The 24,910-nt window shown below is 38.2% G+C and overlaps 1 protein-coding gene and 1 long non-coding RNA gene across 6 annotated transcripts in view; one reads left to right on the forward strand and one right to left on the reverse strand.

Moving 5' to 3' along the window:
• vnd (ventral nervous system defective) overlaps nucleotides 1–3,614 on the forward strand; it is a 35,347-nt gene extending 31,733 nt beyond the window's left edge. For all 5 annotated transcript variants that reach the window (XM_070110532.1, XM_070110533.1, XM_014242809.3 and 2 more), the window contains one exon: nucleotides 2,173–3,614. In XM_070110532.1, coding sequence (XP_069966633.1) covers nucleotides 2,173–3,074 — 902 coding nt within the window. In that variant the 3' untranslated portion in view covers nucleotides 3,075–3,614. The remainder of the gene's footprint in view (nucleotides 1–2,172) is intronic.
• LOC118680296 (uncharacterized) overlaps nucleotides 1–24,910 on the reverse strand; it is a 93,524-nt gene extending 68,614 nt beyond the window's left edge. Inside the window, exons 1-2 of the long non-coding RNA XR_004975805.2 lie at nucleotides 24,820–24,910; nucleotides 10,513–10,753 (exon numbers count right to left, since the gene is read on the reverse strand). This is a non-coding gene — a long non-coding RNA (uncharacterized lncRNA). The remainder of the gene's footprint in view (nucleotides 1–10,512; nucleotides 10,754–24,819) is intronic.

Below are 24,910 nucleotides of genomic sequence, written 5' to 3' on the forward strand. Positions count from 1 at the left end.
TGTTGGTGGTGGCTGTTGAGCAAACACAAAGGTTAACACGGAAAATTTGTCGATAATTTTACGGCTACGCATTGTTGTATTCATACCGTTGGTGTTGCGGATACACCCCCCTTTCGCAACCGGACAAAGACGGTACATGGGTTCGAATGGCTTTGAAAGTGAAATTGATGTGTGATTTCGGGTGGCAAAGTCATACGATTATACATATGTAGCAACAAACCCATTGAGGTTGGCGTGAGAGTGAACTGGCATTTTTATGCGTTGGATTCTATGAAATTGCAAACTTTTGGTCGACGAAAAACGAATTTTCGGATCATGAGAGCTCAGTAATGAAGGCAGTAGCGAGCTTTAGAAAAGAAGCGGCTGCAAAAATTTACATCTAGCGGCGGTACTGAGATAGCTACGGCTATACGCTAGAAACACTAAACAAACTCCGAATTCCGACATTTTCGACCCCGTCTTTTGAAACGTTCGTAATTAATAGCTACAACTCTAAGCATTTAGTTTTGGCAACAGTTTTGCTTACGAATCAGCTTTTCAAAGTCCGCGAATCCTTAAGGCTCATACTATAAGCTCCGCTATGACCTTGGCAGTGTCATTTTGAAAATAACGCTGACATTATTTTCGAAATCGATCTTCCCGCACTCAATTTGAAAAATATTAATATGCAGTCTATGATTAGCATTTTCTCTTTCTTCCTGCCATTGTCTAGCTAACTATACATAAACTAATATCATCAATTAAATACCCGAACCTCCTGTAGTTTTCACAATCCCATCAATCTTATTATTTCAATGAAATACACACGCATTCTCTGCAGAGCTCTACCTGAGCTGACTCGCACGCCCTTTACGCATTCATTCATTCATAACTGAACAAACCACATACGCAGCGTCAATGCAAGCGCGCGCTCTCTTACTCACACGCCTCACTCATATGTTATGGCTCTCTGTCGCTCCGCAGCTAGGTGATTTCCGCAATGGTTGCCTTGATTTTACATTCTTTTATTTGCTGTTTTCAATGGCTCAGCGTGCGGCCTCACAAATTCCACCAAGCGGTGGCTTCACTGCGTTCACTGACTTTACCATACTTCCTCGCTAAGTGTACAGCTCGCTCAGCTACTTCCTACTTCCAGCGCTTCCCCATTTGTCAGTTATCTGACCTTCTCATTGCATTGTTGTTGCATTCCTCTGCTATCACCTTGGTGCAGATATGAAATAGCCAACGACTGCAGTGACAGTGGCTTTGCATGTCCACACCCCCCGTGATGAGTTGCATTTGTGCTGCTCCCCCTGGAAACTCGCATGGAAATGTTGAATTGGTGTATAAAAAGTAAATACTTTTAACCGTCGCTTGTTCGCCTTTTGTGCGACTTCAATTGGGCTTTGTGTGAAAAGTGAAAACCTCAAATGAAGGTGTGATCTAATCCATGTGCCATCCTTCCGGTTTTGCTCTGCCCGCATTGTTATAGCATTGCGTCATTGCCACGCATTACGCTCTCACTGGCATTGTGAGCGCTAGGGCAGCGAGATCGGCGTACAAGAAATGATTGTCAATTTTTGTTGTACATCAATTTATTTCCGCCCAAATTACGAAAATTGACGGGATACGCTGTTTGTTTGTCCTCCCATTGTGCCAACTTTAGAGGCGAGAGGCTAATAAATTAAGGTATTTTGTAGTGTTGCCGCCCAGGATACGTGGCAGAGATGTGGCTTATGGGGTATAAGAGACTCGCAATGCAAGTTGAGCAATGTGAAAGTAATGGCCAGAAGAAGTGCGCAATTGAACGAAAAGTAAGACAAATTGGATTTTTAATAGTTGATATGCATTGGAGAGTCGCGAGAAAGAAAATATTTTGAGAACGCGTCGAAACAACGAAGCATAGGGAAAAGAGACAAGCCGGATAGGCGACTGTTAAATCTTGTTTGAGTTGAAGTAGACTCATGGGACTGCACTAAAGACAAAACTGGAAATGACTGAAAGTAATTGTTAGCGACTAGATTGACCAAGCCGAACAGACCACTCCTGACAAGACTTAGCTAATGTAGCATGTTCGAAACGTACAAAAGTTTCTACCAACTAACAAGTCTACGGTAAAACACACAAATATCACTTAAACACTATCATTTTGCAACAACTAAACATAACCTCTCTTCTTTATTCTCTCTGCAGGCATGCAACAGCCAGCCAGTCCTGACAGCACCTCACCGCACACCTCGGAGGTCTCCTATACCTACATTGGCTCCAATTGTCAAACCTCGCCAGCGCTCTCTGGCGATTACAAAACCTACAGTCGTTCTGCCGAAAGCGATGCGCTCTCCGTCGGCGATGCAAATTCGTTGCATATGCAAACCCATCCCGGCTCCGCGGCACACCAACAGCTGCATGCGCATCATCAACAGCTCAACAAAAGCATGGCAGGCAGTGGTGGCGTTGGCGGCGCAGGCGCGGATAACACCAGCGCCGGCGGCTCGTCCTCTAATCCGCACGACGACAGCCTCATTGAGGATGGCATCGAAGAGGATATTTTGGATGATGAAAACGATGAAGAAAACGGTAATGGCTCTGCCAATGGTGCCGACGGCATGCCAAATAAGAAACGTAAAAGGCGCGTGCTCTTTACCAAAGCCCAAACCTATGAATTGGAACGACGTTTTCGCCAACAGCGTTACCTATCGGCGCCGGAGCGCGAACATCTCGCCAGTTTGATTCGTCTAACACCAACGCAAGTCAAAATTTGGTTCCAAAATCATCGCTACAAGACGAAACGTGCACAAAATGAAAAAGGCGTCTACGAGCATCATCCCGCCATGCATCCGCATCATGCGGCCGCGCTGCCCTCACCGCGACGCGTGGCTGTGCCGGTTTTGGTACGAAATGGCAAACCATGCTTGGCGGATGGCACAAAACTGCCGCAGGATTGCATGACACAGCAAATGCAAAATGCGGCAGCAGCGCATAATTTGGTAATGCATGCAAATGGCGCCGCGGCCTATCAACATGCGGCTGCAGTGGCAGCAGCGGGTTTACATGCAGCGCATGCGCACTCACATCAGCGCCCATGGTGGCCCTAATATTGTTGAGAGCTAGTGGATCGAATGTGGCGACGTGGCACTGGCGCTGGTGCAGTGTGAAAATGACAACAGTAAAAACAGCAATAACAAAAGCGTTTTGGGTGATAATTTTGTGAAAGCTTCAACGGATGTAGACTTGAGCATATGACAGCTTTGTCAAGCGAACATTCAATTATTGAAAGCTTCATTTTGTGAAAGCTCAAATTGTTGAAAGCTCAAATTGGTGAAAGCTTAAATTGATGAAAGCTCAAATTGGTGAAAGCTTCAAGTTATGAAAGCTCACACGCAAGATAAAATTGGCTGGAAAACATTTTTTTGAGACAGCAGTTGATATTTTAACGGCACTACTCGAATATTGGACAATAATTTCAAAAGCACAGAAAAGTAAACAAAAACACAAAATACACAAAATTTTTAGTGTCGTATTGGCAGTCGCTGTGGTGCAATAAAATTAGTAGAAAAATGGTATTACATAAAAAAATTGAAGAAAAAGGCAAGCACCATTTCGCAAAAGTGTAAATAAATTTAAAAAAAATATTGTAAATATCAATAAAAATGTTTTCATGTTAAAAATATGTTGTAAATAACTTTATTTGAATAGTGTTATAGGAAAATAAATGCATTTTTAAAAAAACTTTTCAGACAAAAAACACAAATTTTCCAAGGTTACGCTCATTTCAAAAATTTTCACGTCCAAATTTACACTTTTGAGGTAATTTTATTATTTTCACATTATGCGAAAACAAAAACGCAAGCTATAAAAAATATTTTAAGCCAAAAGTATAACATAAACGTAGTTTAAAATTGTATAAATTAAGTTAAATCTTAAACAAAACAAATAAATATAAAAAACGTTGAATGGAAAATATATGAAATCACAAAATTTTAAAATTAATATTTACTAAAATTCAATATTTTTACAAATTTTTAAATACCTATACAAAGCGCATGTAAATTTTCTGATATAGTACTAAAAATGTAGTCGAAAAAGCAGTTTTGAAAATTCGAAATTTTTAAAAATTTATTTCTAAAAAAAACATTATGAAAATTTATTTTTCTAAATGTAAAATGGCTGCTATAGTACTAAAAAAATAGTTGAAAGCAGTTTTGAAAATTCGAAATTTTTAAAAATTTATTTCTAAACAAAAAAAATTATGAAAATTTATTTTCCTAGATGTTACTTAATGAAAAACAAAAAATAAACTCTTATTATTATAGTAACATAAATATATAAATAAATAGAGTATGTTTATGTAAAACTGTATATTTTAATGTTAGCAAATTTAAAACAAAACAAAATTTAAAAAATAATAAAAAATATCAATATTGGTATATCATATGAAAACATTGCAGTTTTTTAAATAAAAAAAACGGGAAAATATATCGAAGACCGCCCAAAAGAAATATTGTTTCGAACCCAACAACAAAATAGATTAGAACGGGCAAAGCTGCCAATCAGCCACCTGCCTTACCCATCTACTACCACACACATGCCAACACTCTATCTCTCTCGCTCGCTATTTCGCTATAGTTTGTAGACATTTGCTTTTATCGCGCGGTGCCTCACTTGCGTCATGACTTTTGTTTACCCCACAAATTACTTTTCCATGCACCTATCTAATCTTCACGCCATCTTCTCACTGTTTCGACTGTCGAATTTTCCCTAATCTTAACTCACGTTCGTACAAGTCCGATCGAACTAGCGCTAACGGTATTGTAGTTCAGTTAATTAAGCTGAAGAAACAGCAGCAATAAGCAGCTATCTGACAATAACATCTATATTTATACAAAAATTGGTAATCTATGCAAGCGCAGCAGTAAAAAACCTATCAAAATTGTTGTCAGCAATACAAAATTTCCGGATTTAACGAGCAAAAATATTTCACAATTGAATTCAAGTGCAAGTACATTTGACGTTTCTACGCTTGCTGACACAGATAACCTCAAAAGGAAGAAGAACAAGCTACCGCAATAATATTTTGAGCGCCTACGTGCTCTTCCCAGTGTCGCGAAGTATTATTTATAGTACAGTTTTACCGAAAATTTTCGCTTGTCGGCTGCGTAGCGCATTTTTAAACACGCAGAGTCAAAAGCGCAAAAGTAACGCCTTAATTCGATAGCTTTGAAACTATCATTTCAATAAGTCAAAAAACGGAAGCATATGCTTTTAGATAAACTACCTAAAAGGGTGGTGCAATATGCGGTCAGTAAGGATGTGCTCATTCTCTCACATAGCAGAAACAAATGATGCGACAGTTCTGTGAGTTGCTACTCTAGCTAAGACGCAAAGGAACAGCAATATACACACTTAGAACAGCGTTTACTAAATCGTTTGCTAAGTCGTATTTAGAGTCACAGTATGAATAGACAAGTTTAGCCAGAGCTAGTTAGTTAGAGAGTAGTCGCCAAAATTAGTGGGCGCGCAGCGATAAGTTATAAGCTTTTGTCGTCAAGACGAGCTCTGAACAGATGATACAGCATGAAGTTCCAGTTACAGTGTTACAAAACTCGGGTTTATGTTACTCACTGAGCGACAACAATTTCACCTTCACTGCTTGTGTACCTATCAGGAAAACTTTTCGCAAGTTCACGCCATGTGTGGCCGTCGGCTAATCTAAATTGCCAATAATTGGCTTTACACCTCAATCGACGTTGTAGAAGCACTCGAGCTTCAGCGCTATTGTATAAATCATGTCGACACAGCAGCAATACTTCAAAAAGACAATGTTCCAAAGCAAAATAACAAAATATGCGCCGCCACAAAACACTTCTCCATTCAAGTACAGCTCTCGAGTGTCTCATAAAACAAACGAGTGTTCAACTAATAAACGACTAATTAAATTACACATCATCATCATTGGCGCCGGCAAAAGCGGCAACGTGATGAAACACGGTCCGGGCTCTGCGTCATTCGTGTTGGTAGTCATTTTTAGCGGCGTCATCAATACACCGCTTTGTCCGTGCAAACGCAGTGACAAGTACAACAAGTGACATGAACACTACAACTACAACAAACCAAAAAATAACAAATGCTACAACAACTTTGCGTGCGAATTGACTACGACAGGTGTACAGGGTTTGGTATTGCCTTTGGAGCCAGTACGAACACTTGAAATTCTCAAGAAGCCGAAATAAAAACTTCAAGCAAACGATCGCGACAACAACACAGCAGCTGTGGAGTCGTTCGTATGGCGGTTAGCTATAGTGTGCAAGGGTGTGCGAGGGGGAACCAACCCACGCCGCTCTGCTGAGGGAGGTGCCATAAAATGCCATGATATATAGATTGTTAGGTAGAAGCTATGCAAGCGTTCGTTGAAGTGTCGTATATATAACGATGATAACCAGCTAACTGACACATATTTATGATTTATTATATATATGGTATATGTGTAGATAATTATGTATGTGTGCGTATATCAGTTGTAGCGAGTAGGCGGTCCAGTAACTCGTACGCTCAGCCGGTTGGTCATGCCGATTTTGGTTTATCAAACAAAAAGGCACATTGTTAGACAAACGGTAGCGACAAGTGCACGCTCTGACGCAGAGAAAAGCGGGACGAAGAGGTAAGTGAGTAAGAAAGTAAAAGATATCAGGCATAAACCGAAAAACTACAATATGTTATAAGCTCCAGCAAAAGATGCAAATCATTATATTGAGATCTAAAATATAGACCCAAAAAAAGCTAACCAGAATAACTACAATACAAGCGTATCAGAAAAGCGAGATTAGCAAAACCGATTTGATTTAATATTATAAGGTATCTAGCTGACCAGGCTGGCTCGGACATGCTCTAAGACGAGCTGCAGACACAATCACACGGAACGCCATCGACAGAAATCCACTAGGCAGCCGACGGAATGGCAGACCCGCTCTAACCTAAAGCAAAAATTTAGATATTGAAATATCTAAGTTCCAAAAATGTTAAAGTCACAACAAGAGTGTAGCATAAGATCGGAATAAATGGAAGAGTATCATTGTGGCGCCCTACTCCACCGTATAACCATAGGATACAATATATATAGGGTGATCCAATAGCATTAGCAATATCACGCTTAGTCAAACTTGGATCTACACGAACAATATTATGAACTTGCTCAATGATTGCTGGTGAGAAAAAATAAATTGGAGCTAGTAGTGCTATTTCTTGGTGAGGCCAACTAACTTTTCAACCAACCTGTATGTATGCATAGTTGCATCATTTGAAATTTTTTCTAACTTCTTGCCATAGTTTAAAAATAGAAACACGTCAAATACAATTTTTTTGTTGTCGTTGTTGTTGCGTAGTATTTGTTATTTACGCGCTGTCAAACATCGCTATCGCTTGTCCGTCCAGCAGAAATTATTACATTGTCAGTGAGTGAAGCGAAGAACTAAAGTTGCACGTTATCTGGTTCTCGTCGCAGTCGTCGACGTGATTTAATAAACGATAAACGATAAGGATATATAGTAGTATGTCGTATTTATGTTGCTGATTTGTTGTTTATTTATGCGCGTTCTTTATTTTATTAACAATTATTTAGTAACAATTTTCTTTATTAAAACACAAATAAAGTGAAAGGCGAGTTTCTCATTGAATATATTTTGATTGAATGTTGATTGTCGATTTTATTTTTACAGCTGTTTCACTTTTTTTGACAACTTCATGTCATGTAAGTGGGTTAAGAGTACGAGGTTAACAGTAAAGTACCATATATTATCTATATTATCGCATTACTGTGAGCTATTGGTTTAGCAATTGCCAAAGCATTGCTATGAATGACAGAGAACGAGCAGAAATGCAACGCTGATGAGGATAAAATTGCTTTCGAGCACCTATTGCTGATATACGAGTACGAACACAAACGAGCTTTGGTGCTCGATCCAAAATATTTTCTTTTGCCAAGTTGTCCCAGAAACATGTAATGTCCAAGAATAGATGTTAGCCGCCTGCGCAGCGAAATTCTACCCAAAGTATGATCTATACCACAATTTTAAGCCTTCGAGCTCGTTTCATTTTACCACCTACTTCAATATCGCTAGGCAGCTACATAAATTTCACGTAAAACAGTTCCTAAGATCAGGTGCAACCATCCAACTCTTTTATTCTTCATTTCAAAGCAGGCGGTAGTGTTTTGTATTCGTCTTCAAGCCCCATCACTTTCGAGCCGCAATATCTAAACTTTTCACAAGTTGTTCGGATTTACTGCACGGAACTCATTATGTTGTGCCGGAACCTCAGTCTTTTACACAGCAAACTTTATAGAAACTTTAATGTCCCAGAAACTGTATGGTGCAAATTGCTTTAATTTTATTGATTTTATTATGACGAAGGCATCTGTAAGCTCCTCTAGGTCTTTTAAGAAAGAGTTCCATAAGTCTAGCAGTAAGATCCCTTAAAATGTAACGCTCTTCGGTGAATAGTATTGTTGTTTAAGAAACAAAACAACCGTATCTGTAGTTTTCAAGATTGCTGCCGAGCTTGCCGTCTTTGGTCGCTAATAAAAACAGATTCTTTCTTTTACGTAGTGTAAATTGCGTTCTACTCAAGTTTTTCAAGTCTTGCTAATTGTGCTCTTACATTAAAACTTGTTGCTGTTGAAGTTTTAAGCAAACGAAGAACTTTTACACTCAAAATTCGAGGAATTAGAGCGCCATCTTGCAACAATTTATACGCTACAACTGAACTTTTATTGGACAATGCGAAGCACCGTCCTAACTAACTTGCCCACGAGCACTACATTGAGTGTTTTATCAAACGAAGTACGGAACAAAACTTGGTAGAGCTCGTAGACACAAAACGTAACTAGAAGTTAGCTAAGTTGGTGCTCAGCCCTTTGTAGAAGAATGATTGGTTGAAGACTCTGAAGGGAAGAGGGATTGTTATCCGTGCATCCGCATTATACCCTGAACCCAGAAGGAAACTTCGAAGAACCTATAAAATATATATATGTAAATGATCAGCGTGCGGAGCTGCGTCGATTTAGCCATGTCCGCCGGTCCGTTGGTCTGTCTATTCCTTCCGAACTATTCCTTCCGTGTTTGAGATATCGTTCTGAAATTTTGAACACGTCCTTTAATCCCCAAGGAGTTGCTCATGTGTCGGAATCGCCGTTATTGAACCACTATAGCATATAGCTATCATAGAAACTGAACGAACGGAGTCAAGTGCTTGTATGGAAAACTTTTTCATTTAACAAAATATCGTCACGAAATTCGGCATAGGTTATCATCCACCGAAATAGAGCAACCTCCGAAGAAATTGTTCAGATCGGTTCACTATAGCATATAGCTGCCATACAAATTGACCGATCACGGTTTTGCAAGGATCCTTTGTATTTGAGAAGCGTATTATAGCTTCGGTGCAACCGAAGTTTAAAGCAGACTTAAAAAAGATTTTCGCAGCTTTGAGTAAAAACAAAAGCTGCGCGCAGCACTATGAGACCTGAGATATAAGTATGTAACGGGGTGATTCGTTGGCTTCCAAGCGAGCTTACTACAAAAGTATTCCTTCGCTTCGTAATCCCCTTAATATTACACACAAAATAAACAAATACAAAGCAAAATATTTGATGAAAACAAGATGAAATGAATGCCAGCAACCACTTGAGAGCGCCTTAAAGCGAAATCCATATGAAAAAAAACGGTGAAATCATAAAATCAGTGATATCAAACAAAAGTATTTATGTTAAGGATGAACTGGAACGCAATGCAGTCAGATAAGGCAGTGGAACATATGCAGACACGAGAAGCATAGAAGCATAAGCGAAAACACACACACACACACACACACGCCTATTTATGCGTATAAAGAATTCAATGAATTATAGGCAAACAAATTGATAAAATATAAAGTGTAATGCTGACAAAAGGGCTGATAAAAATTATATATACCTATATAATATATATGCACACGCATATGTATGTCGATATATGCATGTATGTATGTGCGCAGAAAGAGTTGTTGATAAAATGTTGGAAAACAAATTAATCAAACTGCACCAAGGTGCTGATCGTATCAAGCAAACATGCACACACACACACAAATACACACTCATTCGCTTATTGTATGTATGTATGCATGTATATACGAGCATGTATGTTTGCATATATGTAACTGGGTAAACATATCGATTTAAAGCTCATTGATAAGACGATTGTAGGGCAACTTTAATTGCGTTCTTGGATTTGACAAACACGCACACACACATGCGCACGCATATATGATATCATAAAAAATGCACACACATACATAAAAACGCATGGCTACTGCACTAAGTTGTTTGTATGTACATTTGTATGCATTTATGCGCTTTATTGGCTTACTCAATCGTTTGCTCATACAGTCACTCACGCACTCACGCTGTGTCATTCACTGACTTAATTATGTAAATATATTTATGTAACATATGCATCTATATGTGGCATGTGCGTATGTATGCAAAGCAAATCACTTACTTACCGTCGCTATTTGATTATTTAAATAGTTAAGACACTTTTAAATGCCAGTTGACATTTTATTGCCCATACTCGAGCCATTTCGCATTGTGTGGCGGTTTATGTGCTTGTGCTGCGCTCTGTTGGTGTGTGTGTGTGTGTGCTCGAGTGGCACTGGGGACAGGAAGTCTGCTGAGGCCAAAATGTGCTGCATGGCAGTGTGTTTGAAATGTTGGAAACAATTTTGGAATTTGAGCAGTGTTTTGCTGAAATTAATAGAAAAAAAAAGAAAATATTAAAGTAATGGTTTTGATTATACATATCTATATTTGTAAATGAAAATTGCTTGAACGTAATAAGTTAATGTTAATAAAAAATCATGTGTATGAAAAACCAAAATAAACCGCTAACTTCGGTTGCAACGAAGCTATCCCTGCTGCGCATATAAAAAAAGTTTTCATGCAAAAACTTGATTTTGAGCGCTCTGTTTGTATGACAGCTATATACTATAGTGATCCGATCTGAACAATTATACCGGAGATTATATCCTTACCTTTGGCAATAATCCAGGCTAAATTTCATCCAGATATCTCAGCAATTGAAAAAGTTTTCCATACAAGCACTTTCTTTCGATGGTTCAGTTTGTATGACAGCTATATGCTATAGTGGTACGATGCGGAGTAAAGTACGAAAAAATTTTAAATCGATAACTCTAAAACTGAAATATTTCGCGTATATACAAACAGACAAACGAACAGACAGACGGACTAAATCGACTTTCGCTGTACAGTTATATTTAATCTTTAATATAACCATACTTTATAACGTCTCCTTCTAGGTGTTACCAACTACGTGGCAAACTTATTATGCTGTTCAGTGTGTAAAACATATTTTTTCTTGGCGGCAAAATATTTTTATTTTTGGTGCCGATAAAATTTAAAGAAATAATATTTTGATATACAGAAAAATTATATTTAATTGAATTTTATTAATTATTTTAATAAATATAATATTTCTGCATGCAAATTTTCATCTCACAGCAGCTTTTTCATAAGCCAACGCGTCGCTTCATCAGCGCTTACCCAGCAACATGTTGCATGTGCGCATATGCATGTTGCAACTCATCATTATCGTCATCGTGTAAACACCGCACAATAACAGTTGCAACAACAACACAATTCATCGACCAAAACAATTGACGCGGGCAGATTACATGAGCGGAAATTTGGAAATTCAATTTTAAAAGCAGCTGCCACGTGTCCGCTTTACACCACCACCAACACAGCAACGAAGCTAAATTGTTGTTATTGTAGCACTTAATAATAATAGTGCGCATCAGGCTATTCAACGGTCGCATAGCGTTCGTTGTTGTTAATGTTTTGATGTTGTCATCACCAGTGCGCCCACACGTCGCCAGCGAAAAGGCAAAAGGTGCATGCACAAGCGCACGCACACACTCATTAACGCTACAGTTGCGCCTAGCGCGCAGCGACAGGAACTTACGCGGCCAAAAAAGGACTCACCCTCGCTACGGTTGCCACGCGCGCCAACAACAACACGCATTGTTGTTGTGGAAACCGCTGAAATTGAGCAATAAACGTCAAGGCGCGAATTAACGCCGCGCGGCAGTCGCACAGCCGCAGCGGAAGTGCTCAAGCGCGCCCACCGCACCAACAGCAGCGCACGGCGCGAACAACCTGAAAAGGTGGCTAAAAGGGCGTGTGATTGACTTAATTGACTATGAAAATGAGAAATTGCCGAAATGAAATCAAATTGAGCAATCGGCCGTCGGCAAAAACGCCGCTTTGCCGCAGCTGGCGTGGCGTGGCGGTTAATGACTGCGCGTAGCGGAAAACCGAACGCGCGTTCGTGCGCTCTGTCGACAATATGTAGAAAATGTAAAACATTTTAAAGCCCATCAAAGCCGCTACAAACGGTTTGAGGGGTTTTGGTGGTTATTGCGGAGAGGCCACATCCCCATGCGCACGTTTAGACGGCAGGCGCCCACAGTCAGCTAAACGCCAGTGGTTTAATGCGATTTTAACGGCAGCGCTTTGCCGTACGCCCGTCTGTCGCCCACTTTTCTGCAATTTACTAGCTAGCTAATTACGTTGCTTTAACAATCGTAGGCTTGTAATGTAATTGTAGCGGGTTTTGGTTCTTTGTTTTGTGGCCTCATTTCGAAATCAACGCTGACGTGTGGACGCGTGTGAATTTGTGCATTAAAATGATAAATCTTATTGCGGGAAAGCACAACTAATTAGTTGAGATTTTAATGACTTCACAGCTAACAGACGGCCTGGGGTTTCAGGCGACAGCAAAAGTCAACAGTGGGAAGTTATTAGGAAAAAGCTACTTAATATAGCACAAAATGAGTGCAGAGAAAGGGAGAAGCCATGGTAGGACTAAATTGAAACAATAGCGGGATATTCCTTAGAAACATTTGTAGACATAAGTTTCAAATCCGACCACGAAAAGACTCTGAAAATAAGCGTAATAGGTATATGCATTAAGGTGGCTCAAAAATTTTTTTCTTCGTCGCTGGGTACTCTGAAAAGTAGCTTCTAAGCAGGCTCTCCAAGTATGAGCTCTTAATTGTAACGGAAAGGTTCTCCGTAAGGCGGAGGAACCTGTTTTCAGTGTACCAAGCGAAAAAAATTTTTGGTTATTTTTATAGCCACCACAGGGGTAGTCAGAGGCACGAAAATATTTGAATTTTCAGTAATTTTTTTTTTTGCTATTAAATAATAATATTTTATAAAAGTAGTAATATGGCATTATTGTACAATGTTTTGACTAGAAGTCGCGAAAATTTCAAAAAAAAAAAAATTTCAGTTCCAAAAAAATGTCCTTGCGGTGACAATCATAAGTCATTGGAGATTCAACTAAAATCAATCAGATGAAAAAAATTAATTCTATAAATCGATATTCCTGGGCCTGATCTAAGCTTCAAAAATTAACAAAATGGCGGCCCCAGGAAATTTTTTCCAGTTTTCAGGAAAAAATCAAAGTTAATTAGTCTTCAGAAATCGAAATTTTTGAAAAAAAATCCTTCGACCAGACCCGAGTTTATTATGTATTCTAAAAGCTGTAAAAGTTTCATTAAAATCTACAGAGCGGTTTTCGAGTTACAGTTATCACCAGTTCAAAAAATATAGTTTTGAGAAAAACGCATTTAAAGTTTCACACTAGAGATCCCAAGCGCTTTGAAGTGCCCGAGCGCGCTTTGTTATTTGTCGAATAACACAAAAAGTAATTATCGGATCCACTTTTCAGGGAATATTTTCAAGATATTACACTTAATAATAATGCAAAAAAGCAAATTGATTTTTTGAAAATTCTGACTACCGCTAACTCCTTATATACACACAATAAATTTCGACCGTCAGCTCGCTGGAATAGCAGTTTGAAGATATTAACAGAGTCTACAGTCTGATGACTCATTACCCAGGGACGTGTAATGAACTCTGCTAGTAACCTATCTGAACCGTTTACAGAAAAGTTTTATACATAGACATATTAGATTTTTAAGTGCAGATATCGAGACTATAGTGTCATGGAAGAAAGCATTGCTTCTAGCACTTTCGCTCGTCTGCTGGCAATGCTTAAATTATGGCTAGTTACTATAATTGACTGCTCAAACATGATTACTCAAACGACACAATTAATTGAGAGGCTCTTTAGCAGTGGCGCGCATGTATCCTAATATAATATATACATATTTCTCCATTGAAGGCGTAACAACTCAACGCCCACACCATTTGTGAGCATACTAAATATGCTTTAGCCAGTTCACTAACTCATCGTTAGACTACAGCTTGACCACATAAATTACAAGTATACAAGCGCATAAATCACTGGCGCACGAGCTGAGCCAATTTTTTGCAAGACACGTATGTGTGGGCGCGCGCTTAAGGCTGGGCCGCCAACTACTAATTGAATTGATTGACAATATTTTATGTTTATTTCATTGCAGCAGCGAACTTTTTATGCGTCGAACGCGTATGTTACGCAACTTTTTGCAAGTGATTTTTGCAATGAGTTGCTGTGCTTGCAACCCCCGCTGTTTTTGTGCGTCCGCTCTATGCGCACACAGAGGGTGAGCGCTTAATGATCGAATTTGTTTAGATTACTACTAATAGTCTGAAAGACGCCCCTTGACTGAGCGTGATTTTTTATGGCAACGTTAGAATTGCCAGCATTAAAGGGGCCAGGCGCACAAGTGCATGTATGACACATATGTTTGCGAGCACTTGAGTGCATAAAAAACGACAGGATATGCAATAAAAATAGTTTGGGCGGAAAAACAAGCGCGTGCAGCGAAGGCAAAGCGCAACATCGTCGGTTGCTACATAGACCAATAAATACGCAAATATGTGTGCGAATTCGGTTGCAAAGTGCGTACAAAGTAGCAGCGCAGTTAACGCAAAATCAACGAAGATTTGTAAGTAACGCCGAGCAGCATATGGAAAATAGTTTGTTGTGACATTGCGGGGGTGTTTTCAACTATGCAAAGCAAACGGCGCTGTTGTGCAGACGTTATTGCAAAAGTTGCAAAAGTTGACAAAACACTTCGCACCACACCGCGCCAAACAAGTTTAGTGCGTGGCATGCCAATGTATTGCTTACACTTAAGCTAATGAAAACGTCTGTTAAATGAATTGTGAAAGCCATAGCCGAAATGCGAAATGCCAACAAGCATAACAACCCGTAAGAATTAAGCAATTGACTTGACGTAGTTTGCACAATGCGGCTGCGGCGGAAGTGCGCGATTTAATGTTTCGCAAAATTTAAATTTTAAAAACACATTTGACTTGTGGTTTGGTTTGCAAAGCGACACCCTGTTTGTGGCGCATTTTTTTGCAATTTCAAATTGAAAATTCGTGGTTTAGCGCTTTAAACTAAGCGTGTCAATGCTGCTCAAGTGTACACATGTGCCGTCAGCTATTTAATAGCGCATTTTAAAGCACTTCAGCCGACAGCTGTGTTCGCTTTTCGCGCTCTAGCGCAAAGTCGTTAGCCTTTTAATGGCTTTGTTTGGTGCATTCGTTGAATTTGCTGCGTGGCAAGCTTTGCACTTGTAAATTTGTTTGTGTGGCAGTCGTATTTGCTGATGCGCTGATTTATGTCGAACGGAAGCATAGCAGAAACTTGCGTAATTTAAAATTAAGCGCAGTGTGGTAAATTATAGACAGTTTTTTTTTGCTTTTTATTTATTTTATTTGAAGTTTTTTGTGGTGTATGAGCTGCAAAGAAAAATGATTTGTTAGTAAAAATGGTACGAGTGCGAGACTTCATAAGAATTATAAGCATTGTCAGTACGCAAAGCGCTTTTAGTGAGCACTTTTTTCACAAGCTCTTAAGCACGCCATTGTTTATTAATAGTCAAACCCTCAGTGTTTACATTAAAGCCAACTACTACCTTGCCGCTGAATTACAATATTTTTCAGTATATATACAGTTTGGTTTAAAAGTTCTTACCACGAAATAGCACTACTACCAAAAAAATTTTTTCTCAAGTTGCTACAGCTGTCGTGAGCACACATGCAAAGTTACTTTGTTTACAAGTCATTTCAAGTTGACGTGTCAGAGTATCTTTTTAAGGGGGTATACTAGTGTAGAATTTCAAAAATTTTGATTGTTTTTTTTTCATGTTTTCAAAGTTTAACTATTTAAGAATATGTCTACAAGGGGATTTTTGAAAATTTAGATTATTTTCAGAGATAGCGACATTTTACTGACCCGGCCGCCAAACTGGTTCCACTGGGTCTAATCGAACAAAAGACTTTACGCGAAACTTTAAATGCGTGAACCACTGAACCGCTTTACTTGACATTTTCAGAGAATCTTCTCTATAATCCCAATTTTTTATGTATATATAATTTTTAAAATATGCGCGAAAATAAAAAAAAATGGTAAAAAAAATCGTTTTTTTTTCAAACAGTCGCCATTTTGCAAAAAAAAAAATTTTTACTTACCGCTAGCTCATACAATTGCGACATCATTGCAGATTGATAATCTTTCTTTTTATTTCATATAACTGGGAGGGTTGTAATCATGGGTATGCTTATGTGTATTCACCATATTTGGCGCCCAGCGACTACTACCGCTTCAGAAACCTGAAACAATTCCTACGTCGAAGCGTTTTTCCGTCGAATGAAGCAGCTATTACAGCCGTAGACGAGTATTTTGCAGCGCTTCCAGAAAGTTATTAAAGAGATGACATACAATTATTGGTGGATCATTGCAATAAGTGCATTGAAGTTAAGCGAGATTATATTGCATAAAAAAATATATTTAGCACCAGAAACTTTTCAACCAAACTGTACAAACTCGTACATCTCACCTCCACCTACGCTAATCTATTTTTGAACCCTTTCTGTCTTCGTTTGCCAAAGCAGTTTGCCCCACTCCGTTTTTACGCTAAAAGAATAAATATATTTTAATAAAATATGCCGTATGCAAATATTTACATTCTTCGTGCAAGCGATTCGCACAACATTTCAAACAATTTTCTACTTGAATATCACTTCTAGCCGCTGTTTCAGCCTCAATTGTTTTTGTCACACTTCCGGCACTTAATGGACTGAATCCTTTGACTTTCCGGTGCATGCCACTACCAACTTTTTTTTGCTACTCAGCAACTCACATGCGCTGCCCAGACGCATTCTCTTACATCTTTCGCATTTAAGTGAGCACTCATAATTCTTGTTTACCATTATTTGCTCATCTTTTTGCATACAGGCCAAAATGTCCAACAACAATGGCTGGTCTTGTGTTTTTGGCTTTATTCACGGCATTTGTAATTGCTTTAGGACCGTTAATAAATTATCAGTTATTTAATTTTGACATTTTTCATAATTTTTGGCTTGGCGACTAAATCATTCTGTTTGGGTTCACTTGGCTGTAAGTTTTGGAAAGAAGTAGTGCGAGATATACGCAGTTGGGGTTTCTGATTTTTGTTGGCTATAGTGTGTTGTCACTTTTCTTAAATTATATTTAAGTTTAGTTTATGAATTTTCTTAAAGAGAATATTAAATAGTATTGCCAAGTTACAGTCAAATTTATGTCTGAGTAATGAGCTGATAGTCGAAGTACTGGAAAGATTTCGTCAGTAAAGTCTCTGAAGTCTGCCTCCACTCACTTTCTCAGCTTCGCTTGCTCTCTAAAAACAAAAAAAAATTTTTGAAGAGTATCTCTTTCAAATGTTGGCCGCGGCTACGTCTTAGATGGTCCATCCGTTGAGTACAATTTTCGATAACTCGTTCGAACATTTCGACTGCTAACTGGCGAATGACACGCGTGATGTTTTGCTTCAAGGCCTGAAACGAAGCGTCATTATCCGCATAGACTTTAGACTTTACATATCGCCACAGAAAAAAGTCTAACGATGTGATATCACACGATCTTGGTGACCAATCCACCGACCCAAAATGTGAAATTATCTGCTCATCGAAGTGTTCGCGCAATAAATCCATTGGTTGATGCGATGTGTGGGAAGTGGCGCCGTCTTATTGAAACCGAATAACGCCGAGACTACGAGCTTCAATTTCAGGCATCAAAAAGTCGGTTATCATAGCGCGATAACGGTCCCATTGACGGTTACGTTCTTACCGGCATTACCTTTAAAGAAATATGGAGCGGTGATTCCACCGCAACCCTTTACAACCTAAAAACCAATAAAAGTAGCTCCTCAACTTGGAATTGTCTGCCAGCAGTACACGGTGTCAAGGTTTCTCTAACATATAATATATTATGTCAAGATTCGTGGTAACCATGTGAGAGCATTGCATAAATTATTTATTTATTGACTGGTCTAATAGCTAAAATAACAATTAACGTCGAACGGCAGCCGCGTAGCGGAAGTTCTTAAATTGCCGTCGAAAACGGCAATACGCAACGAGTGCAGGGTTGCAAGCGTGTGTAGAGTGGAAGGGTTGGCGTACACCGCATAATCAACAAAACACCTACAACAAACGAATCACACACACAAAATAAAGACACCTAAGGTAGCAGTCGGCTGTGAAATATGAGACAATATGCCGTCATGATAATTTGTTATGAGCGTTTATCATTATTTGTTTGATTTCTGTTTATTATGCTTCTAGGACAAGCTTGTGAGGGCGTTGTTTCTATTGTGTAGGGCATTTGTTTTGAGTTGTTTGTTGTTTTTATTTTGCTTGTTGAGTCCAACGTTTGATTTGCGCTCAACCCTTTCCCTTTGAGCTGACTTTCACCTCTCGACTTCGATAGCAAACGTCGCACTGCAAATGGTGTCACCTTGCAGACGACATTCACACATGTCGCGCTATGCGGTGGCGAAAAAAAGTGTTATGTAATTCATATTTTTCTATTAGCGGCTTCCTCCATGCGATATTTTGACATTTTCAGGTTCAACGCCTCTGAACCTAAGTGTCTCAATTAGCATATCGCTAGCGTGGGAAGTGTGTCCTCACTATCACTGCTTTTATAACGCCCTCTACCCCAGCTGCATTATTGGGCTTTGTGCAACCACAAAATTAGCCAGCGAGGTCATGTGAAAGTGCAAAATTTGATTTTGATTTATTTAATGCTTTCAGCGCACAACAGCCCTTTATTTGGATTTTTATATCATATTACTTTTACACTTTGATTTCGTTTATTGTTATGATATGCAAATCATGCGAGGCAATATTTAAATTGATGTACTAATGTATTCATATGCATATCTAGTTCAATATGGCTGTGTGGCATGTGCAACACACGCGATGATTCCATTAAAGTCAACTGAGCGGCACTTACTGTCAATTTTATCCTTTCTGAAATGAGTTGTGGGAATTTGTTTCAGTGCAACATAGTAAAGCTGGGAAAATTTTTGCGTGTTAGTGGATATGACACATATTCTGTGAGATGAGAATGAATCATAGTCGTATTGACATTTCAGAAAGATTTAAACAGAAAAGTTAAAGCTATACTCCAGGTCTGTGGGAAGGACTATGGGACTCAAAGAATTGAAGCTTGACATTTCAGAACATTTTGTACTGCCAAACAGAGGTTCAAGCTATACTCCAGGTCTATATGAAGACTGTGAAGTTCGAAGGTTGACATTTTAAAACGATTTGTACTGCTAAACAGAAGTTCAAGCTAGACTTTATGTCTATACGAGACGCTGTGGGACTTTGGGTCTTGAAGACTCGAAGCTTGACATTTCAGAACACTTTGTACTGCTAAACAGAAGTTCAAGCTAGACTCTAGGTCTATACGAGAGACTGTGGGACTTGAAGACTCGAAGCTTGACATTTCAGAATACTTTGTACTGCTAAACAGAAGTTCAAGTTGTTCTCCAGGTCTTTACGAGGGACTGTGGGATTCGAAGGTTTGAAGCTTGACATTTCAGAACGTTTTATACTTCCAAAAAAAAGCTGAAGCTTTACTCTAAGTCTATACGTGGCACTGTGGCGTTCGAAACTTGATGTGAAATATATTAGCGTAGATTTTTTCTTTTCATTTCTTTTATTCTGCAAGCAATGCTTGTAAAGTATTTTATATTATATTTTATGCAAATTTCATATACATACCACTTTTGCTTTACTACAGTCATCACATGAATTGTATACTCACACTTTTCTTTTCACTCCAGCTCCTATTTAGTACACACTCATTTTTTGTCACTTCCTCTCTTCTTCACATCTACTTCCATGAACATATCGCGCCTTTTGACTTAAAAAGTCATTTCTTTAACGTTTTTTTTTTCTTGCATACATACTTTGATTTCTGCTTCTCCCGCTGTCATGCCGCTCTTTTTATTAGCTGTTTCACTGCTTTACGACTTTATTTGTATCGCAGTCATTGTGCCACTTATTGAATAGGAAATTACATACATTTTTATTATTTTATTATTGACAACAAATCGTCTTTATCGCCATTGACCTTTTCTCCTCGCGCAGCATGGCAAACCTTTTTGATGGCACATTGTTTGTGTGTATTTGTGTTTCGAAAACGGAAACAGCGTTGACCGGATGACTTGACTGGACGTATGCCAGTCAATGCTAGTTTAAGTTAGCATTTTTTCTAGTTGTACATTCATCTTTTGTATGCATGGATTATGTTTTGTATTGCTGACATGCAGAGGAAGTGATTCGCTAGTGATTTCGGCAGCTTACATGCTTCCGTACGTCCGTACACTTATGGACCATTCTAACTATGATTCAATTATTGTTGCTCGCCGCTTTTTATACACAGCGTATAATAGTTTTGTTCAGAGGTTTTTCTGTGTCCAATATACCCTGTATAATGATTTTCGACTTTTCAGCTGACTTTAAATCGTTAAGTTTAGTAAAAATGTGTGATATTTTCATGAAATTAGGTGGACAAGTTTTCTTAAAAATTATGTGATTTAGCATTTAATATGAATGGAGTTGGTCTAGAACTTGGTCTAAACCTCATATTCCTAATATAATGAATTCCGATCCTCTGGTTGACGCTTTCCACATCAACTCAATATATTAATTTTAGCCATGCGCCCCTGAACAGGATATGTTAACTTTGCCACGAAAGTTGTATGAAATAAATGTAAACAAATGGGTCATTAACCCAAAAAATGTAAACAAAAGGTTCAATGACCGCAAATGTAAACAAAGGTTGTTGTTTTGGCTAAATGTAAACAATGGTTGTGGACTTTGCTAAATATAAACAAAAGGGTCATTGACCTAATAAAATGTAAACAAAGGGTTCATTGACCTTGGCAAAATGTAAACAAAAGGTTCATTGTCCTCATAATGTAAACAAATGGGTCATTAACCCAAAAAATGTAAACAAAAGGTTCAATGACCGCAAATGTAACCAAAGGTTGTTGTCTTGGCTAAATGTAAACAATGGTTGTGGACTTTGCTAAATGTAAACAAAAAAGTCATTGACCTAATAAAATGTAAACAAAGGGTTCATTGACCTTGGCAAAATGTAAACAAAAGGTTCATTGTCCTCATAATGTAAACAAATGGGTCATTAACCCAAAAAATGTAAATAAAAGGTTCAATGACCGCAAATGTAAACAAAGGTTGTTGTCTTGGCTAAATGTAAACAATGGTTGTGACTTTGCTAAATGTAAACAAAAAAGTCATTGACCTAATAAAATGTAAACAAAGGGTTCATTGACCTTGAAAAAATGTAAACAAAAGGTTCATTGTCCTCATAATGTAAACAAATGGGTCATTAACCCAAAAAATGTAAACAAAAGGTTCAATGACCGCAAATGTAAACAATGGTTGTGGACTTTGCTAAATATAAACAAAAGGGTCATTGACCTAATAAAATGTAAACAAAGGGTTCATTGACCTTGGCAAAATGTAAACAAAAGGTTCATTGTCCTCATAATGTAAACAAATGGGTCATTAACCCAAAAAATGTAAACAAAAGGTTCAATGACCGCAAATGTAAACAAAGGTTGTTGTCTTGGCTAAATGTAAACAATGGTTGTGGACTTTGCTAAATGTAAACAAAAGGGTCATTGACCTAATAAAATGTAAACAAAGGGTTCATTGACCTTGGCAAAATGTAAACAAAAGGTTCATTGTCCTTATAATGTAAACAAATGGGTCATTAACCCAAAAAATGTAAACAAAACGTTCAATGACCGCAAATGTAAACAAAGGTTGTTGTCTTGGCTAAATGTAAACAATGGTTTTGGACTTTGCTAAATGTAAACAAAAGGGTCATTGACCTAATAAAATGTAAACAAAGGGTTCATTCACCTTGGCAAAATGTAAACAAAAGGTTCATTGTCCTCATAATGTAAACAACTGCGTCATTAAGCCAAAAAATGTAAACAAAAGGTTCAATGACCGCAAATGTAAACAAAGGTTGTTGTCTTGGCTAAATGTAAACAATGGTTGTGGACTTTGCTAAATGTAAACAAAAGGGTCATTGACCTAATGAAATGTAAACAAAGGGTTCATTGACCTTGGCAAAATGTAAACAAAAGGTTCATTGTCCTTATAATGTAAACAAATGGGTCATTAACCCAAAAAATGTAAACAAAACGTTCAATGACCGCAAATGTAAACAAAGGTTGTTGTCTTGGCTAAATGTAAACAATGGTTGTGGACTTTGCTAAATGTAAACAAAAGGGTCATTGACCTAATAAAATGTAAACAAAGGGTTCATTGACCTTGGCAAAATGTAAACAAAAGGTTCATTGTCCTCATAATGTAAACAACTGCGTCATTAAGCCAAAAAATGTAAACAAAAGGTTCAATGACCGCAAATGTAAACAAAGGTTGTTGTCTTGGCTGTAAACAATGGTTGTGGACTTTGCTAAATATAAACAAAAGGGTCATTGACCTAATAAAATGTAAACAAAGGGTTCATTGACCTTGGCAAAATGTAAACAAAAGGTTCATTGTCCTCATAATGTAAACAAATGGGTCATTAACCCAAAAAATGTAAACAAAAGGTTCAATGACCGCAAATGTAAACAACGGTTGTTGTCTTGGCTAAATGTAAACAATGGTTGTGAACTTTGCTAAATGTAAACAAAAAAGTCATTGACCTAATAAAATGTAAGCAAAGGGTTCATTGACCTTGGCAAAATGTAAACAAAAGGTTCATTGTCCTCATAATGTAAACAAATGGGTCATTAACCCAAAAAATTTAAACAAAAGGTTCAATGACCGCAAATGTAAACAAGACAACAAGAGTTCATTGACCTCGGAAAAATTTAAATAAAAGGTCCATTGTTTGGTTACACCCGAACTAAGCGCTTCCTTACTTGTTTCTTATTTAATTTCCTACAATGGTGAATGGCTTGGTTCTTAGTGATACAACAGCAACTTGAACTTTTAGCCGGAAATATTACGTATCTCGGCAATCGAGTGTGTTTGCTCGCGTTTGACAAGTATTTTTTACAAGCCATTAGTTGTTACTAGGAGTGCCCTTTGATGAGTCGCCAAAAGCACGCGCTGCGTCGAAGAAGCCCATACTTTAAAATGGTTATAATTTTTCTGGTCGGAGTTTGAGTTATTACTACTTTTGTTGAGCGCCAACAGTTGATATTCGTGTTTACTACTGCTTTAATGCTACGAAATTTCGCATTTGAAACTCTGTCAACAAACTTTTGAATATTAGTTTTCTACTCCAAGAATACGAGAAGAGTAAGCAACTGTTCTTCACTGTTTTAATTTACAAAGTAGAGCTTCAATTGAATATTTGATGGCATTTTCCCACCACTTTGCATACGCGCTAATAGAAATCCATTAGTCGGGAAGTCATTTCTCAAAAATTATCGATGGCCGCACCATTACCGCTTCCCAGTGTAAGAAGTGTTCATGCAAACTGCCTTCTCATTGCGGTCAGCTGAAGTTCATTTAGGAAAATCTCAATTTCTGCTGACGCATGCCCGCACACTTGACCAATATTGACCAGCGTATGTTCGAAGCATTTAATATAAATCATAAAAATGTCAAGAATTAATTTACTTAGCAATGAAGTGCAAATTCTAGTGCAGTAAAGGCTAACTTGTATGCTTGCACCCCACTACTCTGAAGAAGCCAACTTCACATACTACCAAAATCACCGCAAACCCACTCACCTCGGGCTACTCCATGCAGTGATTTCTACAGCGATCTGATATTGCTCAGCCATAAAAACATTTATCTATAGTTTCTGCTTAAATGCACAAAACGTAAAGGACAAACACGCGTGTTAAATAAAAGTGCCATAAGCATTTGGACATGCCTGGCCACTTTGCGACGCCAATGTTTATATAAGAAACGGTAGAATTTATCCAAAAAGCATATGCATGGAAGACGCCAGCAACACGAAAAAAACTCGTATATTCGTAGAGCTGGTCAAATTCACACAATCCACATGCCACTACCAGCACTCCCACCACTTTCACCTTGCACACCATCCATAAATGTGCGCATAAATCATAAACAAATAATGAGCTACGCCACTCGGTGCTTGGTTATACCGGCGGGTGAATGGTGATGCTTGACTGCTTGCCGAATGGGGTGTGCGACGCGCTCATAAAGGGATTAGCATCTCGCAATATGCTCAGTGCATCGATTACTCCCGTTTAATAGCTTCGTTGGCTGGTTATTTATTAAATACATATTTAGGTGTATCAAATTATTATCGGAACAACGAGATCTGGGTCATTTGTAACTTGTATTTTTATGTAAAGCACAAACACGGGCGCGAACGCACGCGGCAGCCACGATAAGCTAGCGTTTATGTACAGATTTTGTGGTTTGTTTATGCACACACTTCCAACGCACTCATAAACTACATATATTATACTTGTATATGTATGTATATGAATGGAATGTATGCCTGTGAGTACTTATGTACTTACATAGAAATTTAGCTTCGCTGTGCTGAAATTGCAGATTTTTTAAAATTTCAATTCAATTTTTCACTTAACGGCATTCAACAGTAACACTTTT

The sequence above is a fragment of the Bactrocera oleae genome, chromosome 5 (assembly GCF_042242935.1).
Source record: "Bactrocera oleae isolate idBacOlea1 chromosome 5, idBacOlea1, whole genome shotgun sequence".
In the NCBI taxonomy this organism is placed as follows: Eukaryota; Metazoa; Arthropoda; class Insecta; order Diptera; family Tephritidae; genus Bactrocera; species Bactrocera oleae.